This window comes from Heloderma suspectum, chromosome 3, assembly GCF_057233095.1.
Source record: "Heloderma suspectum isolate Gila_16-S chromosome 3, 16-S_ref, whole genome shotgun sequence".
In the NCBI taxonomy this organism is placed as follows: Eukaryota; Metazoa; Chordata; class Lepidosauria; order Squamata; family Helodermatidae; genus Heloderma; species Heloderma suspectum.
This window is the reverse complement of record NC_139460.1, coordinates 220479443-220499730: the sequence shown is the minus strand read 5'-3', so window position 1 is coordinate 220499730 and position 20288 is coordinate 220479443. Positions and strand designations below refer to the sequence as shown.

The 20288-nt window shown below is 41.4% G+C and overlaps 1 protein-coding gene across 1 annotated transcript in view; it reads left to right on the top strand.

Moving 5' to 3' along the window:
• PRKG1 (protein kinase cGMP-dependent 1) overlaps window positions 1–20288 on the top strand; it is a 988282-nt gene that overhangs the window by 952694 nt on the left and 15300 nt on the right. The window contains exons 11-14 of the mRNA XM_084845722.1: window positions 11178–11317; window positions 12951–13040; window positions 18482–18623; window positions 20068–20231. Coding sequence (XP_084701848.1) covers window positions 11178–11317; window positions 12951–13040; window positions 18482–18623; window positions 20068–20231 — 536 coding nt within the window. The remainder of the gene's footprint in view (window positions 1–11177; window positions 11318–12950; window positions 13041–18481; window positions 18624–20067; window positions 20232–20288) is intronic.

The window sequence follows — 20288 nt, the reverse complement described above, 5'->3', positions numbered from 1 at the left end:
CAGCAGCAGCTGCAGGCCCAGCAGCAGCAGCAGCAGCTGCAGGCCAAGCAGCAGGCCCAGCAGCAGCAGCTGCAGGCCCCTTCCCCAGTGGTGGCTTCTCCTGCAGGCCTGGCTCTCCCAGGCCACCTCAGCCAGCCAGCTTATGTAGCCCCTCCAGGGAGGGGCAGGTGGAGCAGCACAGCTGGCTCGGTACCTGGGGGCCTGGTCCTGCAGGGACTGGCGGTCTGCCAGGCAGAAGTCTACAGGGAAGGCCTGGTGGTGGTGGTGGTGGCGGCGGCGGCAGCAGCAGCAGGCCCAGCAGCAGCAGGCACGCCTCTTCCCCGGTGGTGGTGGCTTCTCCTGCAGGCCCTGGCTCTACCTAAAAATGGGTGTAAATTATTCTGAAGGCTGACAAACATCCTTCTCACACTTTGTATTTCCAGCAAGCAGTGACTTTGATTTAGGCATGTGCAATTGGGCTGGCGGAATGGATTTCCCTGCCCCTCCTCCAATGGCAAGCCATCTAGCCCCATGAAAATGCTACACAGAGGGTCAGAGGATCCTAGTGAAAAGGGTGAGCTGCGGTGTGGGGGGAGGGATATCCCTGAAAATTAGGGGAAGGCAATTCCATGAGTGGAGATCTTCTGTCTGCAGAAGGAAGATCCTGGATCCAACCCAATGTGTGCAGAGTTTTAAGAGCAGGTAATAATAGGTTTGGCTGGTGGTGGAACATCATGGTAGTATTAATACTTATTTTTCTTACAACTAGACAACACATCTCCAGCAAGTTAACTGAGACTGTTGGGTTTTCAGAACTGGCACTGCATTGCCAACTTCTGGCAGGAGATTGCATGCATGATAAAGATGACCTCAGAATATTATTTTCAGAAAAAGGTGCCCCGTATTTCAATCTTTCCTCTCTTACATGAAGGATATGCAAGATATTATGTCCTCAGAACCTGATGTTGTGATGGATTTGTGATTTATTGTAAAAAAAATGTTTGAAAGCATCTGGAGAAGCCGAACGGCCAAAGCAGACATTACTTTAAAGACGTAGCAAGCTATTTTTGTTCTTTTTTACTCTAGTGTAAGTACAGGAAGTAAGATCAAGAGACTAGCACAGGGGATAGGTGGGCGTTAACCCGCTACAGTCCTGATCCTTATTCGGGAGTCCCAAACCTGCAATTTATATTGCAAACTAGGGATCTATTAAACCAAATGGATCACTATTTGGCAATATAAATTGCAGGTGACCCGATCCAGATCATTACTGCAGCGAAGGGAAATGGTTACAGCTCCCCTAACTCCCATGTTGGGGTACCAATCTGTATTGGGCCTCTCACATTTACACTAGAGTAAAAAATAACAAAAGAAGTAGCAAGCAGCAGTGTCTTAAAACTAATACCTGCTTTGGCCCTTAAGAGTATAGATACAGTGCATAAAGATTATCCTGTCTCTGAACTGACCTACTTGTTTTCTGCTAGCCATTATACACAAATTAGGAACCAGCATTGGTAACGCACACTGCATCCCCCCAGGTCATCTCTTCCCTGGAATTTCTCTCCCCCCACTCCCGCCCCAGTGGGGTAAGCAGTTTGCCAGCACTGATGTCAGCCATGGCTAAGGCTAACAAAGCTTTCGTTTAAGCGAAGTTCAGAAACCACTTTTTGAAGGTGACCTGAACTCCATAACTGTGGTTTGGCAAGAAGGGGTTTGCTGCAGGGTGGGAAAGAGCTAAGCAAAGTGACTGCACATTCATGAGACTGGCTCCTGATTCGTTAACTGTGGTCAGTAGAGAGAAAGTATTACATCTTCACTAACTTGCCCCCCATGTATATCACAGCCAGTTGCCATGTGTGGCTGGCTGCTTCTTTTTCTGGGTTAGAGTCACCATCTTTTTCCAAAGCATGATGTATATTTTTGGCATGCACAATTCTGATTTATGCTCGCTAAGTGGCATGTCACATAAGATTCCGCTGACCTGGCCCCTGTGAACACAGTGCAGCAGTCTGAGCAGGAATGCATGCTGCTGGCTGGCTGGCTGAATTGGCTAAATAAGGTTCTGGTTTAGTGAAATACCGATGCAACATTTTAGGCTTGATGGTGTTTGACGAAGCAAGGCACTTCAGAAAATAAATGGACACAGCTTTTCTCATATTTCTGCTTGTGTTGCCCCATTTATTTTTAACCAAAGATTCATTTGCTTATGTCATTAGACTACAGGCCATTTACCAAAAAAATAAATCAATCTTCATGTCTCATATACACTTATGCCACAGATAGCAGTAGGGATTTGAGCACCAAGGTTACTTTTAGTGCTTCATTATGCATGAGAGAGTGTTCTTTTACAAGAAACAATAAAGAGTATATGCACAGACCTGTGCTGTGAGCAAACAAGTTCAGATCAAGTCCTGTTGCCTCTTTGTATTTTGTTATTCCATCCATGCCCTGCAGAAAGAGACTTTCTATCAAAGCAACAAGGAGACCTTCAGCAGAAGTTGTAAGAGGTTTCCTAAATATGGTACAAATTTACAAATAGAAAAAGGCATGAGTTAGGGCCCATTATCAATAGTCGAAATTCGCATTATAATTTTATGTGTAAAATAAGTATGCCTGGTGGAATACAGACAAGACAGCCTTAGAACGTGCTAAAGCATCACATATGATTTTTCACAGCCTTTTCTCTGATTACAGTAGATTAAGAACATAAGAAGAGCCTTCCTGAGTCAGAGCATAGGCTTATTCACTCTAGCATTCCGTTCGCACAGTGGCCAGCCAGCTGCCAGTGGGAAGGCCACAAGTAGGACATGAGTGGAATAGTACTCTCCTGCGGTTGTCCCCAAGCAACTGGTATACAGAGGCATACTGCCTCCAGTAATGGCGGTAATATGTATCCATCATGACCAGTAGCCATGGATAGACTTCTCCTCCATTAATTTTTCTAATCCCTTTTTAAAGCTCTTCAAGTTGGGGGCCATCACTACACATTGTAGTAGCAAATTCTACAGCTAATGCACTGTGTGAAGAAGTCCTTCCTTTTATTTGTCCTCAATCTTCTACCGTTCAGCTTCATGGGATGACCCTGGAGTCTAGTATTATGAGAGAGGGATAAAAATATCTCCCCATCCACTTTCTCCACACCACGCATAATTTTCTACACCTCTACTGTCTCCATTTATTCATCTTTTTGTATGCTACAGTCCCAGATGTTGTGGCCTTCCCTCATAAGGCAGTTGCTCCATCTGTTTGATCATTTTGGTTTCACTTTTCTGCACTTTTTACAACTCTACAATATCCTTTTTGAGGTGCAGTGACAAGAACTGCACACAGTATTCCAAGTGTGGCCACGCCATAGATTTGTATAAGGGAAGTATGATATTGGCAGTTTTATTTCAATTCCTTTCCTAATTATGTCCAACACTGAATTTGCCTTTTTCACAGCAGCAGCCCACCGACTTGAAATTTCCATCAAGCTATCCACCACAATCCCAAGTTTATTTTCTTGGTCAGTCACTGCCAGATCAGACCCCATCAGTGTATATGTGAAGTTGGAATCTTTGCCCCAACGTGCATCACTTTACCCTTGCTTACAATGAATTTCATGCCATTTTAATGCCAATTCTTCCATGTTGGACTGATCCTTTTGGAGCTCGCAATCCCTTTGTGTTTTAACCACCCTAAATAATTGGTTGTTATCAATCCCAATTCCAGATCATTGAAGAACAAGTTAAAAAGCACTGGTCCCAATACAGATCCTTGTGGAACCTCACTGTTTACATCACTTCATTGTGAGAATTGACCATACCAAACTATATGGTGTCTGTTCTCCAGAGAGCACAATATCCAAACTCTGTGTGTGTGTGTGTGTGTGTGTGTGTGTGTGTACGCAGCAACACACATACATACACACACACACTTGTGGTAGTTGTGGGATTTTCTGCTTCAAGTGCCAAAATAACTTGAACATCATTAGATACTATGCAACGTGTGTGTGTGTGTGTGTGTGTGTGCGCGCGCGGGTGCCATTTGCTTCCAGGCTATTCCACTTTGCCATTTGCTGACCCATTCTACTCCCAGTCCTACATATTTGTATGAATCCCCAAATTTCCAAAGAACACCAAACTCCAACCTTCAAAAGGAATTGTGCAGAATAAGCACATTGTGTGTAAATTTTACCCTGTAAAGCTTTCAAATTGCCTCCTGCTTTAAACAACCTATTCCAATTGAAGAATTTGGTCCTACAATCACAGAATTTAGAATGTTATTATGCAGAACATCAGAGTCCTTTTCAACATACACTGCAAGAAAAAGCTTTTGCCTATGGAGTTTTTTTTCTCCGAAAGACAAATTATTCATAAAAACATTACTGAGTCTACTCCAAAAGTTCCATCTGTAATAAACAAGGATGCAGCGTAGTAGGGTCCTGGTGTTTAGGTCTCAATCAGATATATCCATCTTTGTCCCTAGAAAAAGAGCTACAGAAGCCCTTGACTTATATTTGTATGACACCATTCAGGATGGATGAATTCCAATAAGATTAAGAAACTGAAGGATACCACTCTTTCAAAGTTTTGTGCATAGTGCTTCCCAGGACTACACTTTCTGCTAAGATTTCTGCCTGTTTGTAGAAAAAGTACCTTGCATCAGAAAAGGTGGTTGAGTGGGCTGCATTTCTTACTCATGATGAAAAGTCTGATATGCTTTAAAAAGACTATTACCACTGTTGTTGGAACAATTGTGTCCCTGCCTCTGGTTTGTAATACATGGGCCATGTAGCCTAACGAGAATAGGACAATAGGTTTTATCTCAACTCTCACACCTGGATCCAGCTAGAGGCTATACACCAGTAGATGCCAGCTATCTGGAGGGGAAACATGTGTGCAAATGAGTGTTGCGTACACAATTCTCTACCCCGATTCAGCAGCCAAGGCTCTGCATGCAGAGCCTGGTAAACAAAAAGCTGGAAATCGCCATTTGGACAAAGATTGGAGCACTCTCTGGCCTTTCCTGCCAGAGAGACAATGTGTGGGATCCAGCTTCTGACTGTGCATAGCCTTGGTTGATGCACATGTATTGTGCTGGATCACTGTTTCTGAGTTTCAGCATTTTATTGGTCCTGGTATTTGTAGTTTCTCATTTTTGGCAGAGGTTGCTAGCATTTTCAGTCCATCATAAAACTTACATTCCCTGCCCTGTATCAAGAAGGAAGACACTTTTTCAGGATGTGATATGCATTTGTTATCTTCATATGGAACTTATATTTAATACAGTATCTCACAGGATAATGAGCATTTACTGCTCAACTAGAAGGAAAAAGTTTCCCTTCAAGCTTCCCTGATGAAATGTTGCATTCGTCCTATACTATCATGCATTATGTCTAAGGTAAAGGTAAAGGTGTCCCCAACCAGTCGTGTCTGACTCTAGGGTGCGGTGCTCATCCCCGTTTCTAAGCCGAAGAGCCAGCACTGTCTGAAGACGCTTCCGTGGTCATGTGGCCAGCATGACTGAACACCGAGGTGCACGGAACGCTGTTCCCTTTCCCTCCGAGGCGGTACCTATTTATCGACTTGCAATTTCTTGCTTTCGAACTGCTAGGTTGGCAGAAGCTGGGAATGAAGACGGGAGCTCACTCCGTCACGCAGCACTCGGGTCTCAAACTGCTGACCTGCCGACCTTCCAGTCTGCAGTTCAGCGTCTTAACCACTAAGCCACCACGGCCCCTGCATTATGTCTACAAAGCTTTAAAATAGAAGGAAAATTAGTTCTGCATTTACTACACAATTCATTTCGCATTGCCAAATTGCCCAGGCTTCTCTCAGAATTATGCATTCCATAAAAAGAAAACAGCTGCCAACATGAATAATTTCAAACAAAAGCCAGTGCGGCATCCATGTTAGTAATGCAGGCATTACAAATAGGATTTGTTTTCTTTTATCATTTATTTTTTATAGCTGAATAGCTCAGCGACAGCCAACCAATACATAAGCAGAAAATCACTGACTGACCTTATTAAAAAAACAAAAACATCACCCACCTAATCTGAATCACGAGTGTTTATTATTATCAGGCTGCATTTGTTTTGGTACCCCCTTACAACCATCCATTGCTTCTGCCTATTTTCATTGTGTTTCCTCTGAATTATTATAAATATTTGTAATCTTCTGAATGGTTTTCAGAGCAATAATTGGCCAATTATTTTATGATGAAAAATCAACCCAGTCAGGGTATGATCTAGTAGCCCCTTTCATTTTCATTTCATTTATTACATTTCTATACCGCCCAATAGCTGAAGCTCTCTGGACACTTTACAAAGATTACAAATTTTAGAAATACATTATACATAGTATGAAAACCATTACATACAAACATATAAATAGACAGCAGATGGGATGGAAAGTCTCTGCATTGGAATGATCATAATCCTTTCCCTCCCTGACCATGTCAGTTCTGTGGCAGGCATGCAGCTATTGTGCCAGGCACACTTGCATGCACCTAGATATTCATGGTCAGTCAAAACCCTCCTGTGCCTTAGGATGAAGACAGATGTAACATTTTAAGAGCAATGGAGTGGGTTGGAAAGCACCTCCATCACACCGAATGTCCTATTCAGTTTAGTGTTGTGGAATGCCCAAAGAACCCCATAGATACTTGGCTCATGACTTACATGCTGTTAACATTTCAAACGTTATGTACAGATTCAGTTAGAATTCAATTGAAATCATTTTTGCTTAACTCTACTAGAAAATAAATGAGACAGATAATGAGATGTACAAAATTGCTTAATTTTGGCTTTAATTTCTACCCCGCCTGTTTCAAAGAATTCTAGGTGGCTTGTACTATTTTTTACTTTTAGAGGACTGGATCCAGGATCTGCCTTCCATGGATAGAGAGCTCCTCTCATGAGAGCTGCCTCCATCCAATTTTTGGGCATGCCCCCCCGATACCACAGCTCACGCCATTCAGCAGGGCCCCTGCCCCTCTGTGTAGCATTTTCAGGAGGCTAAAGGGACTGATTTGGGGACTAGGGGAGATCCATTTCCAACCCAGTTGCACCCGCTTAAATCCAGAACCAACCAAGCATTATGAATTCCCATCTATATATCACTGCTGGCAAAATATAAGTCTGTTGTCTTTAAGTGATCTATGATAGAATAAGACCCTCTTCTCTCTCTCTCTCTCTCTCTCTCTTTCTCACACACACACACACGCACACGCATGTGCACACACTGCCACACAGGCATGTGAACCATGTTACAATCTCATTCTATTGTAGAGTGTGTATGAATATTGCAACCAAGTGGATTTGTGTGTGTGTGTGTGGATTTCTACCTGATTCTAGCTGTGGGGTGCTGGACTGGGCCAGTTGGGTAGAAGAGAATCATGCAATCAGCTTTGCTCATATGGTATGCTGTATTAATAGACACTCCCAGTGGTGTGGAATTGCACCAAGGGAATGCAGCTCCCATGCTGCTTCATATATGTGTGAAGTGGCCCTAAGTTGTGAGTATCTCAGCTCTAATCATTTGTGTAACTAAATTAAGGATCACAGATGACTGAGGGCCAGACTACATGATATTTCATCTCAGTAGCAAATATTTCATCTCAGTAGCAAACAATATCCATGTGGTGACTCTTCTCATTCCACCAAAACATTTAGCACCTTTTGCCGCATGGATCTTCCAGTCGCATGAACAATGTCCTTGCCTTACTGCATGATACAAACTCTTCCTGTGACCTAGAGAAGACTCATGACTAACTTAAGTCCAATTATTTCAACGGGCCTACTGTAAATATGACTATATTTAGTCATATTTAAGTCTCAGTCTAATCCATTGTATTTTTAAAAAAATATATAATCCTTTTGTTCTAAATGTTAAAGCTTTATTGTGATGCGGGCTGTCTACAGCCCAATATTCTCTCTGAAAACTAATTTCCTGACTCCTTGGAGGGTACTTTTGCCTCATCCTAGGCTTAAAAGCCAAGCTATTACACTACTCAAGTTCACTCCTATTGAAGAAAATGCAAACTGAATTCAGAAGAAGAATCTGGGCAGAAAGCTATGATCAAATTGTCTCTGTTTTAGTGACTGTGAGGAAATTGAGATTGAAAGAGAGTTTTCCTCATCTGCTTCAGACTGGTGATGTCAAGCCATCACCGCCATCACAGAACTCAGGGTTGTTAAACAAATCAGCTTTTAGTCTGGGGCTGCATACAAATGTGCATTATTCGAGTGGTCGAGTTGCTGTCTAAGTGCTCTCATCGCAATTCTATTCAGGAGAACAATTTCCAGTTTGCAGCAGAAGCTGGTTGTGCACTAGGGGTGCACGAGAGTCACTTACCTGGTCTCGCAGCTTTTCGCGGTGGGGGGGAGGCGCTTCGCTGCTCCCCCCGCGAAGTTCAGGCCGGGGGGAGGCTTCCCGCCTCGCCCGGCCAAAATTCAGGCCGGGGAGGAGGCGCCTCGCCTCGCCCGGCCGCGAAATTAAAAGTTTTTTTTTAAAAAAACGCCCCCGTGATAGGCTACGTGACGATTAACGTAGCCTATCACGGCTAGATCTGCAAAGTCAGCCGTGATAGGCTACGTAAATCGTCACGTAGCCTATCACGGGTGACTTAAAAAAAAAAAAGCGCATACGCAAATGGCGGCCCCCATAGGGAGCCGCCATTCGCGTTCCTTATTTGGTCGCTGTAGTCTACGTAAATCTTTACGTAGACTATGGCGACCAAATAAGGAACGTGAATGGCGGCTCCCTATGGGGGCTGCCATTATCCGTACGCGCTTTTTTTTTTAAGTCACCCGTGATAGGCTACGTGACGATTTACGTAGCCTATCACGGCTGACTTTGCAGATCTAGCCATGATAGGCTACGTTAATTGTCACGTAGCCTATCACGGGGACGTTTTTTTTTCTTCTTTTATTGGAATGGCGGCGGCGGCGGCAGCCGGTCGAAAGACCGGCTGCCGCTCCCGCCCCGGACGAAGACCTGACGAACCGCCGGCCGGACCCGCCGCCGGGAGGGACATTCGCCAAAGGTAAGTCCCGTCCCGGGGGGGTGTGCGGGGTGCGGGGGGGTGCGGAGAATTTCTCCCCGAAACTTGTTCGGGGGGCCGAACACGTTGGCGCTCGGCCCCCCGAAGTTTCGGGGAGAAATTCTCCGCCAACCCTTTTATGCACAGTGCTGATTGGTGGGCACTTGCTACATCACAGATCCACCTCCTTCCCCCATCCAATCTAAGGAACAAGTTTTCAGCTCCTTCAGAATTTTCTAAAATACTAAACTGATGAACACACATTCAAAATGAGGCTATGGTTTTTTAAGTGGGCAGCACTTCAGAAGTATGTGGGGAAGTAAAAGTTAGACACCTGATTCATTCATTCATAAATTATGAATGAATGAATTATTATAAATTATTATTATTTCATAAAAATACAGTATTCAAATGTATGATTAGTATGTCCATCCAATGGATTTTGGGAGATGGGGTTGCTCCATTGGAGGCAAAGGAACTGCAGTGACTGAGTTCTGTTTAAAGGCACATTTATATGCATTCTGGAAGTCAGATTATAATGACACTTTATTTATCTTGAGTGAGGATGTCTCCTTTGCTCTCTGATATCTTAGGTTACTTCAGTGTAGGATACTTGCTTGATCTAATTTGTCAGGAAAAGATGCAAGAGTTATTTCCTTCTAGAGTTACCTAAACTAACTTTTCCCACATATATTAGGGCCAACCTAGGCATTCACTTAGTACATAGCTTGCAGCTTTTTCCTTAAATAATTACAAAGGGGTTCTTACTGAGAAAACTGTGAGTGGATGGATAGGCCTATCTCTTGACTTTCCTATTATTGGAATGACACCTCCCCCCAGTCCCCCACCCCGGGCACAGCCGGAGCCTTAGAAATAAAGACAGGGCAATTCCTATTGGTGACAGGGCAATTCCTCCCCTCCCCATGAGTTGCCTTCCCAGCAAGAATCTCTTCCCTCTCCCTCAGGGTACTTGTAATTATTTAAGCAAAAACAAGATACATGGCTACTTATGCTTTATTATGCAAACATGTACTTTTGCCCTTACCCAAATCTTGAAATTGCCTTCAGACACCCTGTCCTAGATGTCCCTGCAAAGTGAAGTAAGGTAGGTTGCTATAAGGGAGAAAGCCTTTTTGGTGGTGGCATCCATGTTGTGGAATGCCTCCCCAGAGAAAATCACCTGGTACCTTTTTATGGTCATTTTGGTGTTGGTTGAAAACCTTTTTACTCTCCCAGGCCTTTTAAAACTGTCATCTTAAGGGTGTGAGTTTTAATCCAATTGCACAAATTATAATTTGCACAAACTGCAATTTGCACAAGTGGCGGAACCGGGGGTGGAGGAATGCACAGAAATTTCCTGGGGGGAAAAAAATCTGATGCAATCTGCCCCTGCTTACTGGAACAGTCACACTGCAGAAATCGGTCGGGCCTGAAAGGAATGGATTTCCCAGTGACTGACATCCCTACTGTGTGTTGTTTTACTGATGCGGTATAGTTTTTATTTTATTTTCTGCCAATAGGAAATTTTATGCTAGAGTTTGGTTTTTGTGTGTGTTGTTCTTTAATATTTTATGTACTGCAAATCAGCTAGAGAACATTGTTATTGGACAGCCTATATAAATATTTGACATAAATACTATGAAATAATAGTGTTCCCCTTAAAGTGATAGGCATTACAGACTTTAAAGAAAGAGATAGATTTTAATGTCAGATCAGAGCATGCAAATTATTAGAGAAGTTCTATTTCATGGGAAGATCTGGTGGGATAAACTGGAGGATTTCTGAACTGGCAGAAGGAATCAAAGCAACTGGAGGCAGATATTCCGTTGTCAAAGAGCCTCAAACTGAATAACAGACCATGTAGGAAGGCAGGTCACAGAACTGGAGACAGTGCTGACAAGGGCTGAGAAGGGAAACTTGTTAGTCCATCAACCAGGGCAGCAGTTTGAGACAAATATTCATATCTAGGAGTCTTTAAAAGTCTATTTGTTTGTATTACCAGCTGTTTCACTGTTTGCATTTTTACCAACTTGGTTTATGGGTTCCGAATGTTAAAATATATTAACAGCATTAACTTTTATCATAATTTATACTTCAGAATTCTGCATTGGCGCTATTTTGGGAGTTATGTCTACTGATTCCAATTCATCTCATTTTCTGTTTTCCTCAAGGTCCAGTTGAAAAGCGATGAATGCAAAACTTTTGCAATGAAGATCCTAAAGAAACGCCACATAGTGGACACAAGACAGCAGGAGCACATACGCTCAGAGAAGCAGATAATGCAAGGCGCTCACTCAGATTTTATTGTGAGGTACAATCATTGCCCTTGATTAATCCACTTCCCAGCATGCAGGAGCAGGCGTCTCATTGCATTTCTGCGGCATCAGAAGATTAAGGATGGGAAAATAAGTCATGTTCAAGATTGCCAAGATTCTCTGAGCTCCGCCTTGAAGCTTGGATCGCTCACTCCCTTTAAAATGTGCATTTTTAAAAGTGCACATATTAAAAAGTATGCATTTTCTGAATGTGAAGCCAAGTTCAGGAACATGCAAGCTTTTCCCAAAAAGCTGCTCTTCTGTGACAACAGCCTGTGCACATAGGTAGCTATCTAACTGATTAGTAGATGGGTCTAAAGCGCTGTGTCCTGACACAGACGTGATGGCAGAAAGCATTCAGAAATGTAACATTCCACTTGCAGTTTAGATAGTACAATAGGGGGAAATGTATGGGTCGATCAGCTGCTAACTACCAAGGCAGCTGAAGTGCCATTTAATGTCTAGCAAATGGAGCGGAGATGGGTGACTTTCCCTCTTGCCAGGGAAGTACCTGTTTTCCCCTATTACTTACTATTTGTGGGGGGAAAGCAAGGGTTGCACCAGCACTGAAGTGGATACAGGGGTCAAAGAAGGACTCTGCAGTTCCATGTTACAAGCTTATCAATAACCTTCCTGTGCCACAACATTAGAATAAATGCTTAAGCTGGATCAGGCCAAGAGACCATCTGGTTCAGAACTGTCAGGGTAGGGGGCTGATGCACTGCTGCTGAGTACATATATGGATTGAACCATGTATAGTGCAACCCTATGCAGTGAGTCCTAGTGAATTCAATGAGACTTACCTCAAGGAAGTGTGCATTGGATTGCACAGCTTCAGTTGGTGCCATGTCACAAATGGGTCATTGAAAAACTCTTTAGGGTTCAGCACTTCAACGCCCCCGCCCTCAAACCAGGAAAAGACCATGTCCTATAGTATTTCAGATTCCAGGAGGTACTGATAGCACACTGTTTTGCCAAAGGCAGAGAGGATCTTGTTTGGATTCAGAAGCAATAAGCACACCGGTATGTAAGAGTAAAGAAGAGCTTTACTAATTATAACAGGCAAAGTATTACAGTTAAGCATATGATGTTATGAAGCAGATGAAGCAAAATATCTTACTCCTCCGTTTTGCTGTCGGGAGCCCCAGATAACGACAGCAGAGAGATTCCAGTCGGCCAACACGCAGCACCTCCACGGTCCCGGTCTGCGCCGAAGCTCCCCTTAATTGCCACCGCGGAGGGACTTATATACCTAAAATCCCTTGTGTCTATGTGTCACTGTCTGCACTCTCCTTAATCAATCACACCTGTTTTGATGGTCTGATTCTTAGTCTCATGATGTTTATGCATCCTCCCATGAGAGAAGCTAGGCAGGTGGACCACAGCCAGGGAGATCCTCCCGCATTGGAACCTTGAGAAACCTTAGAGAAAAACATGTTTTCGGGCCAAGGAGCCTGGAAAGCAAGAGTCAGGCCAAGAACTCTAAAAGGCCTAACTTTTAGGCCTCACAGAAGGTTTGGTCATCTAAGGAGCAGTTGCAGCATGTCACACCTATCTCCTCGAGATTCAAAGGTCTTCCGGCATTTCCTCTACAAACACATTACTGTTTTCTTTTTCCTTCCATTATAGGCTATATAGGACATTCAAGGACAGCAAATATTTATATATGTTGATGGAAGCCTGTTTAGGTGGAGAGCTTTGGACAATTCTCAGGGACAGGTAAGAAAATTCTTCTTCCTAATGTGAAAAAAAAAATTCATCTGGCATAATCAATGTGGTCACATGGTCGATCTGCATGATTCACAGCAAGATGGTGAATACTAAAGCCTTTCCCCAGAGGTCTGAAATTTTGTGCTCTGGCTGAGAGCCAGATTCACATATTAGTCATTCCAATAAGACATTTGCATGCCTTTTCAAAGGCACAGGAATCATCCTCTTATTTTATCTCAGCTGCATTCTAGCAGCCTCCAAATGCTCGCTTTTCACTGACCCTTGCATTTTTTTTAGGATCTTGCATTTCCTTTTCGAAATGGCAAGCTATCATCTACTATATGTTATTCAGGGTAGATTCTACAGTGCTTAGTTTGCGAAATGTCTGCATTCATATTGCCCATCTGATCTCTGTAATTTTCACGCATGAGGGTTTTTCAATCCAATATTGTGTTCACACGGCTGACAGAGATTTTATTTATTTATTTCACTTCTGTACAGCTTAATAGCCAAAGATCTCTGGGCAGTTCACAAAAATTAAAACCATAAAATACAACATAAAGCAATATAAAATATGAAAGCTTAAACTACAATATAAAAGTACAACCAGAATAAAACCTAGCAGCAATGCAGAGATTTAAAATACAGATTTAAAACAGCAGAGCTAAAAGACTAGAGTGCTAACATGCTAGGAAAATAAAAAGGTCTCCTGGCACCGAAAGGAGTACAATGTAGGGTGCCCTGTCTTTTCCAATCACCTGTCTTTTCCAAGATTTTCGAGTAGTACAGGTGATGTGGTTGGTTCAAGTCCTGGTTTGGTTGTGATACTCCCTGGCCATCCTTGGACCAGTCTCAGCTTTCAGTCTAATCTGAGGATAAATTCATGTATGTTGTGTAGGGTTGTCCGTTGCTCAGAAATCCGGCCCTTTTGGGGCCTGATGGATCCCCACAACAGATCCAGCTTGGCTTGCATTTGTGAGCTGAGCCATGCGATAGTTCCTGAAACCCAGCAACTTTCCGGGGGGGGGGGTGTGTGTGTGCACAAAATCATGGCCCTATTTGTGCAAAATTGCACCATAAATAGCACATTTGGCGCAAATTAGACCATTTATGGCTTCAATTTTGTGTGCAAATTGCACTATTTATGGCAGCGATTTTGCTCAAATCACGATTTGCGCAACCCCTCCCCCCGAAAATCCATGAGTTGGCCCAACTTGTCGTGAGCCAAGTTGGGACAACTCGCAGATGACTGAGCCGGAGTCCAGGGGGCCAAGCTGGCAAAATTCACCATGTTCCACCCCCCAGATTCCTGCAACATCCCTAATGTTGTGAAAAAAAATCAGTTGTGTAGTACAGCACTGTGCTGAACAAACCAGGTATTAAGGCATCCACCATGTGGATGACTCTTCAGTCTCTGGAGCTAACTACAAAGACAACTGCTTTCTGTACTAAAGTGGATTAGACACAGCCTTCCAAACATCTACTATTAAGTAAAATAGTATTAGCATCACCATAATAAAAAATAGCCTTTGTTCACCATAGATAAGGTGGTTTGACCATATTAAGCATAATAACCACCATAGCTTCTAATCGTATTGAATATTAGTTCTAAACTCAAGCCTTTCTTTCTTTCTTTCTTTCTTTATTTATTTTTATCTGTGATGTTTATATACTGCTAAATATAATAAAATCCCTAAGTGGAATCCCTAATATTCCTGCGCTAGATTATGGTCAGGGTCCAAAGAGCTACTTTAGGCATGTCTAGAGGTTTTCATGTAGTCAGTGGGATTTTTGTCTCCCCTTCCTTTAAACAGAATACTGTTCTTGCAATGCCTCTGGTAACCCAGTCTTATACATGTCTACTGACTCAGAAAGAATTCCCATTGGGTTCAGTGGGGCTTACACTTAGGATTGCAGCTTTACATTACAATCTTATTCAAGTCTATTCATAAGTGAGCCTCACTGAGTTCAGTGGGACTTACTCTTAGGTAAGTCATAGGTTAGTTTCAAAAGTGGTTTGTCATATGATATCGGAGGATATCATATGACAAATCCAAAGACCCACTAGATGATGAACATAAATTCCATTGCTTGTGCAGAATAAGTTGCCTAAATCTTGGTTCTGATCCTAGACTTTGGTTGTAAGAAACTAACTCTGTACATTTAGTCCTATTTATTTAATTGGGGAATAATACTGTTGGCTTTTATAAAAAATCAGGATGTGGCTGAGGACTGATTCATACATGCATCCCCATCACATCATGATTGTTTGCCAGCCTTCTTCCCAGTTACAAGTTCAATGAAATGCTTTCGTTTTAAAGACAGCCTTTGGTGTATCCTAATCCTGTTATTGGGATTTGATGTTTTAGTGTCTAGATTTTTACCATTCCGATGGATTAATGTATTATGTTTTCAAATTCTTATGATGCAATCTGCTTCGCTCGCTGGTTTCAAGCAATAAGGCAGGGCAATTAAATAAATATAAGTAAAGTGCTACATACAATAATTTCCCAGTGGAAGCAATTCATAGGTTTAGCTTTGAGTTATCAACTCTTGAGTGATCAAGTGATTTGTCACTGAGAAGTGCCATGAATGAATCAGCATTCTGGATTCAATCCTATAAACACTTATTTGGAAGTAAGTCCCACTGAACTCAGTGAGGCTAACTTCAGAACAGACGTGTCAGATTATGTTGTTAGTGAGTATAAATTACTGAGAATGTCAGAATCGGTGTCAGAATATTTAGCAATAGATAGAAATTATAGGAGTAAATAGTTAAATGCAAAATTAGATAGTATTATATTCAAAGGTAGCCAGTAGCATAAATAGCATAGAAAAATAGAGCAAAGATGGATAAATGATATAAAAAATTACTTCTCCTGTTTTTTCTATCATCTTTTTTTTAAGACCTTTAGTGAATATTTTTAAAAATGGAAAAGTAAAATCCAAATTACCAGGTGCTAAGTTTAAAAAAACAGACACCATTATTTGCTGAAAGCACTGGAATTCTCTTTTAAATTCTTTTTCTTCCATACTCATGGTATCTGCTGCCATCTAGCTTTGAAAACAATGTATCTTTTACTTTCCTAGGGCATACATTAATAATTGAAATAATTATGGTACCAAAACAGCATTCACTTCAGGAAAATATTCAAGTTTTAGTATATTTAAACATAATTTCTTAACCAGTTGTAAGGCAGAAGTAGGAATGCTTGAAATTTATGATTAAAACTATGATTGAAACTCAGATTAAATTTTAAAACAGAATGCATATATTGGGTACATGGTGAAATATCATTTAAATGGCATCTATTCTTGATGATTGCATAATTATTTTTGACACTTTCTAAACTTCAGTTTAATGTTTAAAGTGCTTACTCTGAAATGAATTTCAGGGATAGGAGTAGCAAGCAAGATCGTTGTAAACAAGTCTGCATCTGAATTATCTATTAAAACCATTTAATAGATGGTTTTAATAGATAATCTGCCGGTAAACCATTTCTAAGATATTATTTGTTTACTGATCATAACAAAGTTAGTCTTATTGGAACAGATTGTAAATGTTAGTTTACAGCTGACTAATATATAGAAATTATTTTATGTTTTGTGATATGCTCATGATAAACTTGTGATATCAGTGCCCTTCTTTATTCCCACTGGAATAAACAAAAATAACTGCAGCATGCAGGGGAGTTATCTGTGGCCTTAAAAAAAGCCTTCAACAACTAAGCAAACAAGCAGAGAAAGATGATTCCACCATAACCCTACAGCTGTTTCACAGTACGGTTTCTCTGGCAGCCAGTGGGCTGCTAGTTAAGTCATTAAATACATGAAATATGCTCTCCTGACACCGCAAGCCCTTCAGGTGATTTCATACACACAATGTTGCTAAAAATGGTTGAGCTATGATTTTCAGTTTGTAAACTTAATGCTGCCCATGGAGAGCAGTGCAGTTATTCCAAACGTAAAATCCTATATGTATTTAAATAATTAACTGCACTGACTCAGAGCCCTTTTACTCTATGCGAAAACAAGCCCTTCTTCAGATATCAGCTTAGCCCTGGTCAACACCTTCATATGGTAAAATATCTCCAGCCCGTGTGTGCTGAATCAGACATACCCCCTTGGTTGCAACTCTGTCACTGCCCTCCCTTGTTTAGCCTCCCTTGTTTGGTAGGGAGTCAAGAAGGCTTGAGATTTCTAAGGGACATGAGCACAGTTAGGGTCAAGGCGATCTTTTGTCAGAAGATTAGTGATTGGTGACCCTCTCCCCTAGTGTGAATCGTAATTAGGCTCAGCAAACAGGATTATTCTGCTGCCACTCCTACAAAGAAATTAGTTTATTCTGAGCTTGATTACAAGTCAAATTGGATTCTAGCATCTCTGATGACATCATCAGGACCACAGTGGTGTCCAATCTGTCCTCCAAAACCCAAGGAGCCTCCAATACCTCCCTTACCTGCTTACCAAGTTGCTGCACTAGCAGCAGTGACAGAAAGGAGGCCTCTCCATCCCTTTCCCGCTGTCCTCATCTGCTGAAGTCTACCTCAGTAGTCCTGGGAAAGTCCTGTCTCACTGTATATCAGATGGCGAGAGATATAGAACCAGGCCGCAGAAGATGATCTAAGCTGATTGGCAAAGTTCTTACTGGAGGAAATGGCCCCTAAAACAATATAATTGACTCTCCATACTTATTCATGTTAGAGCTAGTATAGTACAATAGCTAAGACACTGAGCTCTGAACCAGGCTGAATTTTCACCTCTGTTATGTTTAGAGTAAAGCCATTGAAATCAATGAGACGAGTTAGTCAGGACTACCTTAAGTCCCATTGAATTCAAGGAGTCTCCTCTAAGCATTACTAAATCTAGATCCCACCAATTGAAGAACATACATAGAACCATGCTGGATCAGATTTAGTTGGTATGTACAGATTTCGTTAAAGCCATTCTGTCTGTTTCACAGATTGTGAGGTGTCTTTCGTTCCGTTGTCTGCTCAGTGACAGAATCAGATTTTTTGCATGAGAATTTAGTTTGTTTGCAAGTGCACATTAGTGAATGTGCACATTAGTGCAAGTGTGCATTAGTGAATGCGCACTTGCACTGATGTTCATTTGCAAACAAACAAATTGTGCAAATACCTCCCAAAGTAAAAAAAAACTAGTTCGCAGATCCATGGGATCCACTATGGAATCCACAGGTCGGATTCATAGAAATCTCAGCTCATGTGAATCTGTTGCAGATTTCTCCAACATCCCTAATTGATATTGGAGGTAATATATAGCCTCTGATACTAGATGTAATATACGCCCATCATGACTAATAACTGCTGATGATAGCCTTATCCTCCATGATACTGAAGTAATGTATGTGAAATTTTAAACATTCAAAGAAATGTTTGTAGGAAGCATAAATGTTAAGGATTATTAGTATCACTCTTTTCCTTTTGCAGAGGTTCATTTGAAGATTCTACAACCAGATTTTATACAGCATGTGTGGTAGAAGCTTTTGCCTATCTGCATTCCAAAGGAATCATTTATAGGGACCTCAAGCCAGAAAACCTCATCCTAGATCACCGAGGTTATGCCAAACTGGTGAGTGCTCAGGATGTTTTTTTTCCAAAAAGCAATAAAACATTACATTGTCATGCTCACTGCATTATAGTTAAGGCAGTGTTGCCTCTTCCATTATAATAAAATGCCTTCTCTAACAGGTTTATAACAGCTATAAAATAGTACTTCTGGCTGAAAGGTAGAATTCAGCTGTATAGTTCCAGGATGAATCAATTTAAAAAGAGAACTAATAAAAACAAATCAGTCTCATTGTTCTTGAGTCTTATATAAGCAAAAGTTGAAATTCACTGTTGGTTTTAAATACCTTTTGTAGTCCTATCTTCAGAAATTCCTTCTGTTCTATTGCATGATCCTGGTGCTTGATAAAGATTTTCATATCTTCATCAACATTTCATTTGAAGAAAGAACAAAGGTATAATTGTGCTGTTTATCAAACCATGTCTTTATTATTTCTTCAAATAGTCAATTATTTTGTCCCCCTAGCTTGTGCTTTATTATTATTGATTAAAAATAATTCGGCCCTACACCTGCCTCCTTCATCTTTGAAAGGCTCAGCCTTCCTTCCTCTGTGGGAGTGGAGACAGGAGCAAGAATGCACCAGATCCTGAGTGCTGACACAGGTTAATGGCATTTTTGGACTGCATTTGAACACTAAGCCTTAAACACAGCTTAAGGGAGGCTAGCATTCAAGGAGAACTTTCCAGAGATTTCCTACATCCTGTAAATCCTCCCAAATACATATAGGTAGACTCAAGAACTTCACTGGATTTTCCCCATTTCCTAGAATTCCAGTCACACTGAGTTAGAATTGTTTTCCCCTGTGTTAGAATTCTGACCACTGAGAGAAACATGAGAAATGTGTGTAGAATGTGGGAGCGATAAGAAGTGTCATATCCTCAACTCTATTTATGAATCCATATGGTAATTTAATGTTGGCATTATGGCACTCCTAAATGAGGAGTACATAACATATGGACTGCAGGCTGGATTAGATCACATTCAAGCTCCATACATCCTTACCGCTCGCTTCTTGAGCTTTGTAGACCAGAGAGAACCAAACATACCGGGGGAAAGGGGCTGAATACAATCCACATGTTTCCTACCACTGCCCTACATTATTTATATGACTTAGCTCCTAGATAAATAACCAATTATGATAGATCAAGTAACCATTGACCACCTCTAAAACTAGAAGTCTTAGATCATTGTTATCTTACCTAATGTGGATTTATTTTTATTTATTTTAACAATCATAAATTTGCACCTACATAGCTCTCTCTACTTTTACTTTCTCTGACAGCCCAATATGACAATCAACATTATATTCTGAGGATTTTCCCATGAAACCTTTCCTTCTGAAGTGGTTTATTCTAAGCAAAACATGATCATCTCTTCGAGCCCTTGTGCCTGCATAATTGCTCTTTCTTTTTTCTTTCTTGATGGATGTGTGAACCTTCTTTCACAGGTTGATTTTGGCTTTGCAAAAAAAATAGGATTTGGAAAGAAAACATGGACTTTTTGTGGAACTCCAGAGTACGTAGCCCCAGAGATCATCCTGAACAAAGGTCACGACATTTCAGCAGACTACTGGTCACTGGGAATCTTAATGTATGAGCTCTTGACTGGCAGGTATGGGCATTGAACTGGAGCTACTGATAAAAATAGATCAGCAAATTAGAGAATAGA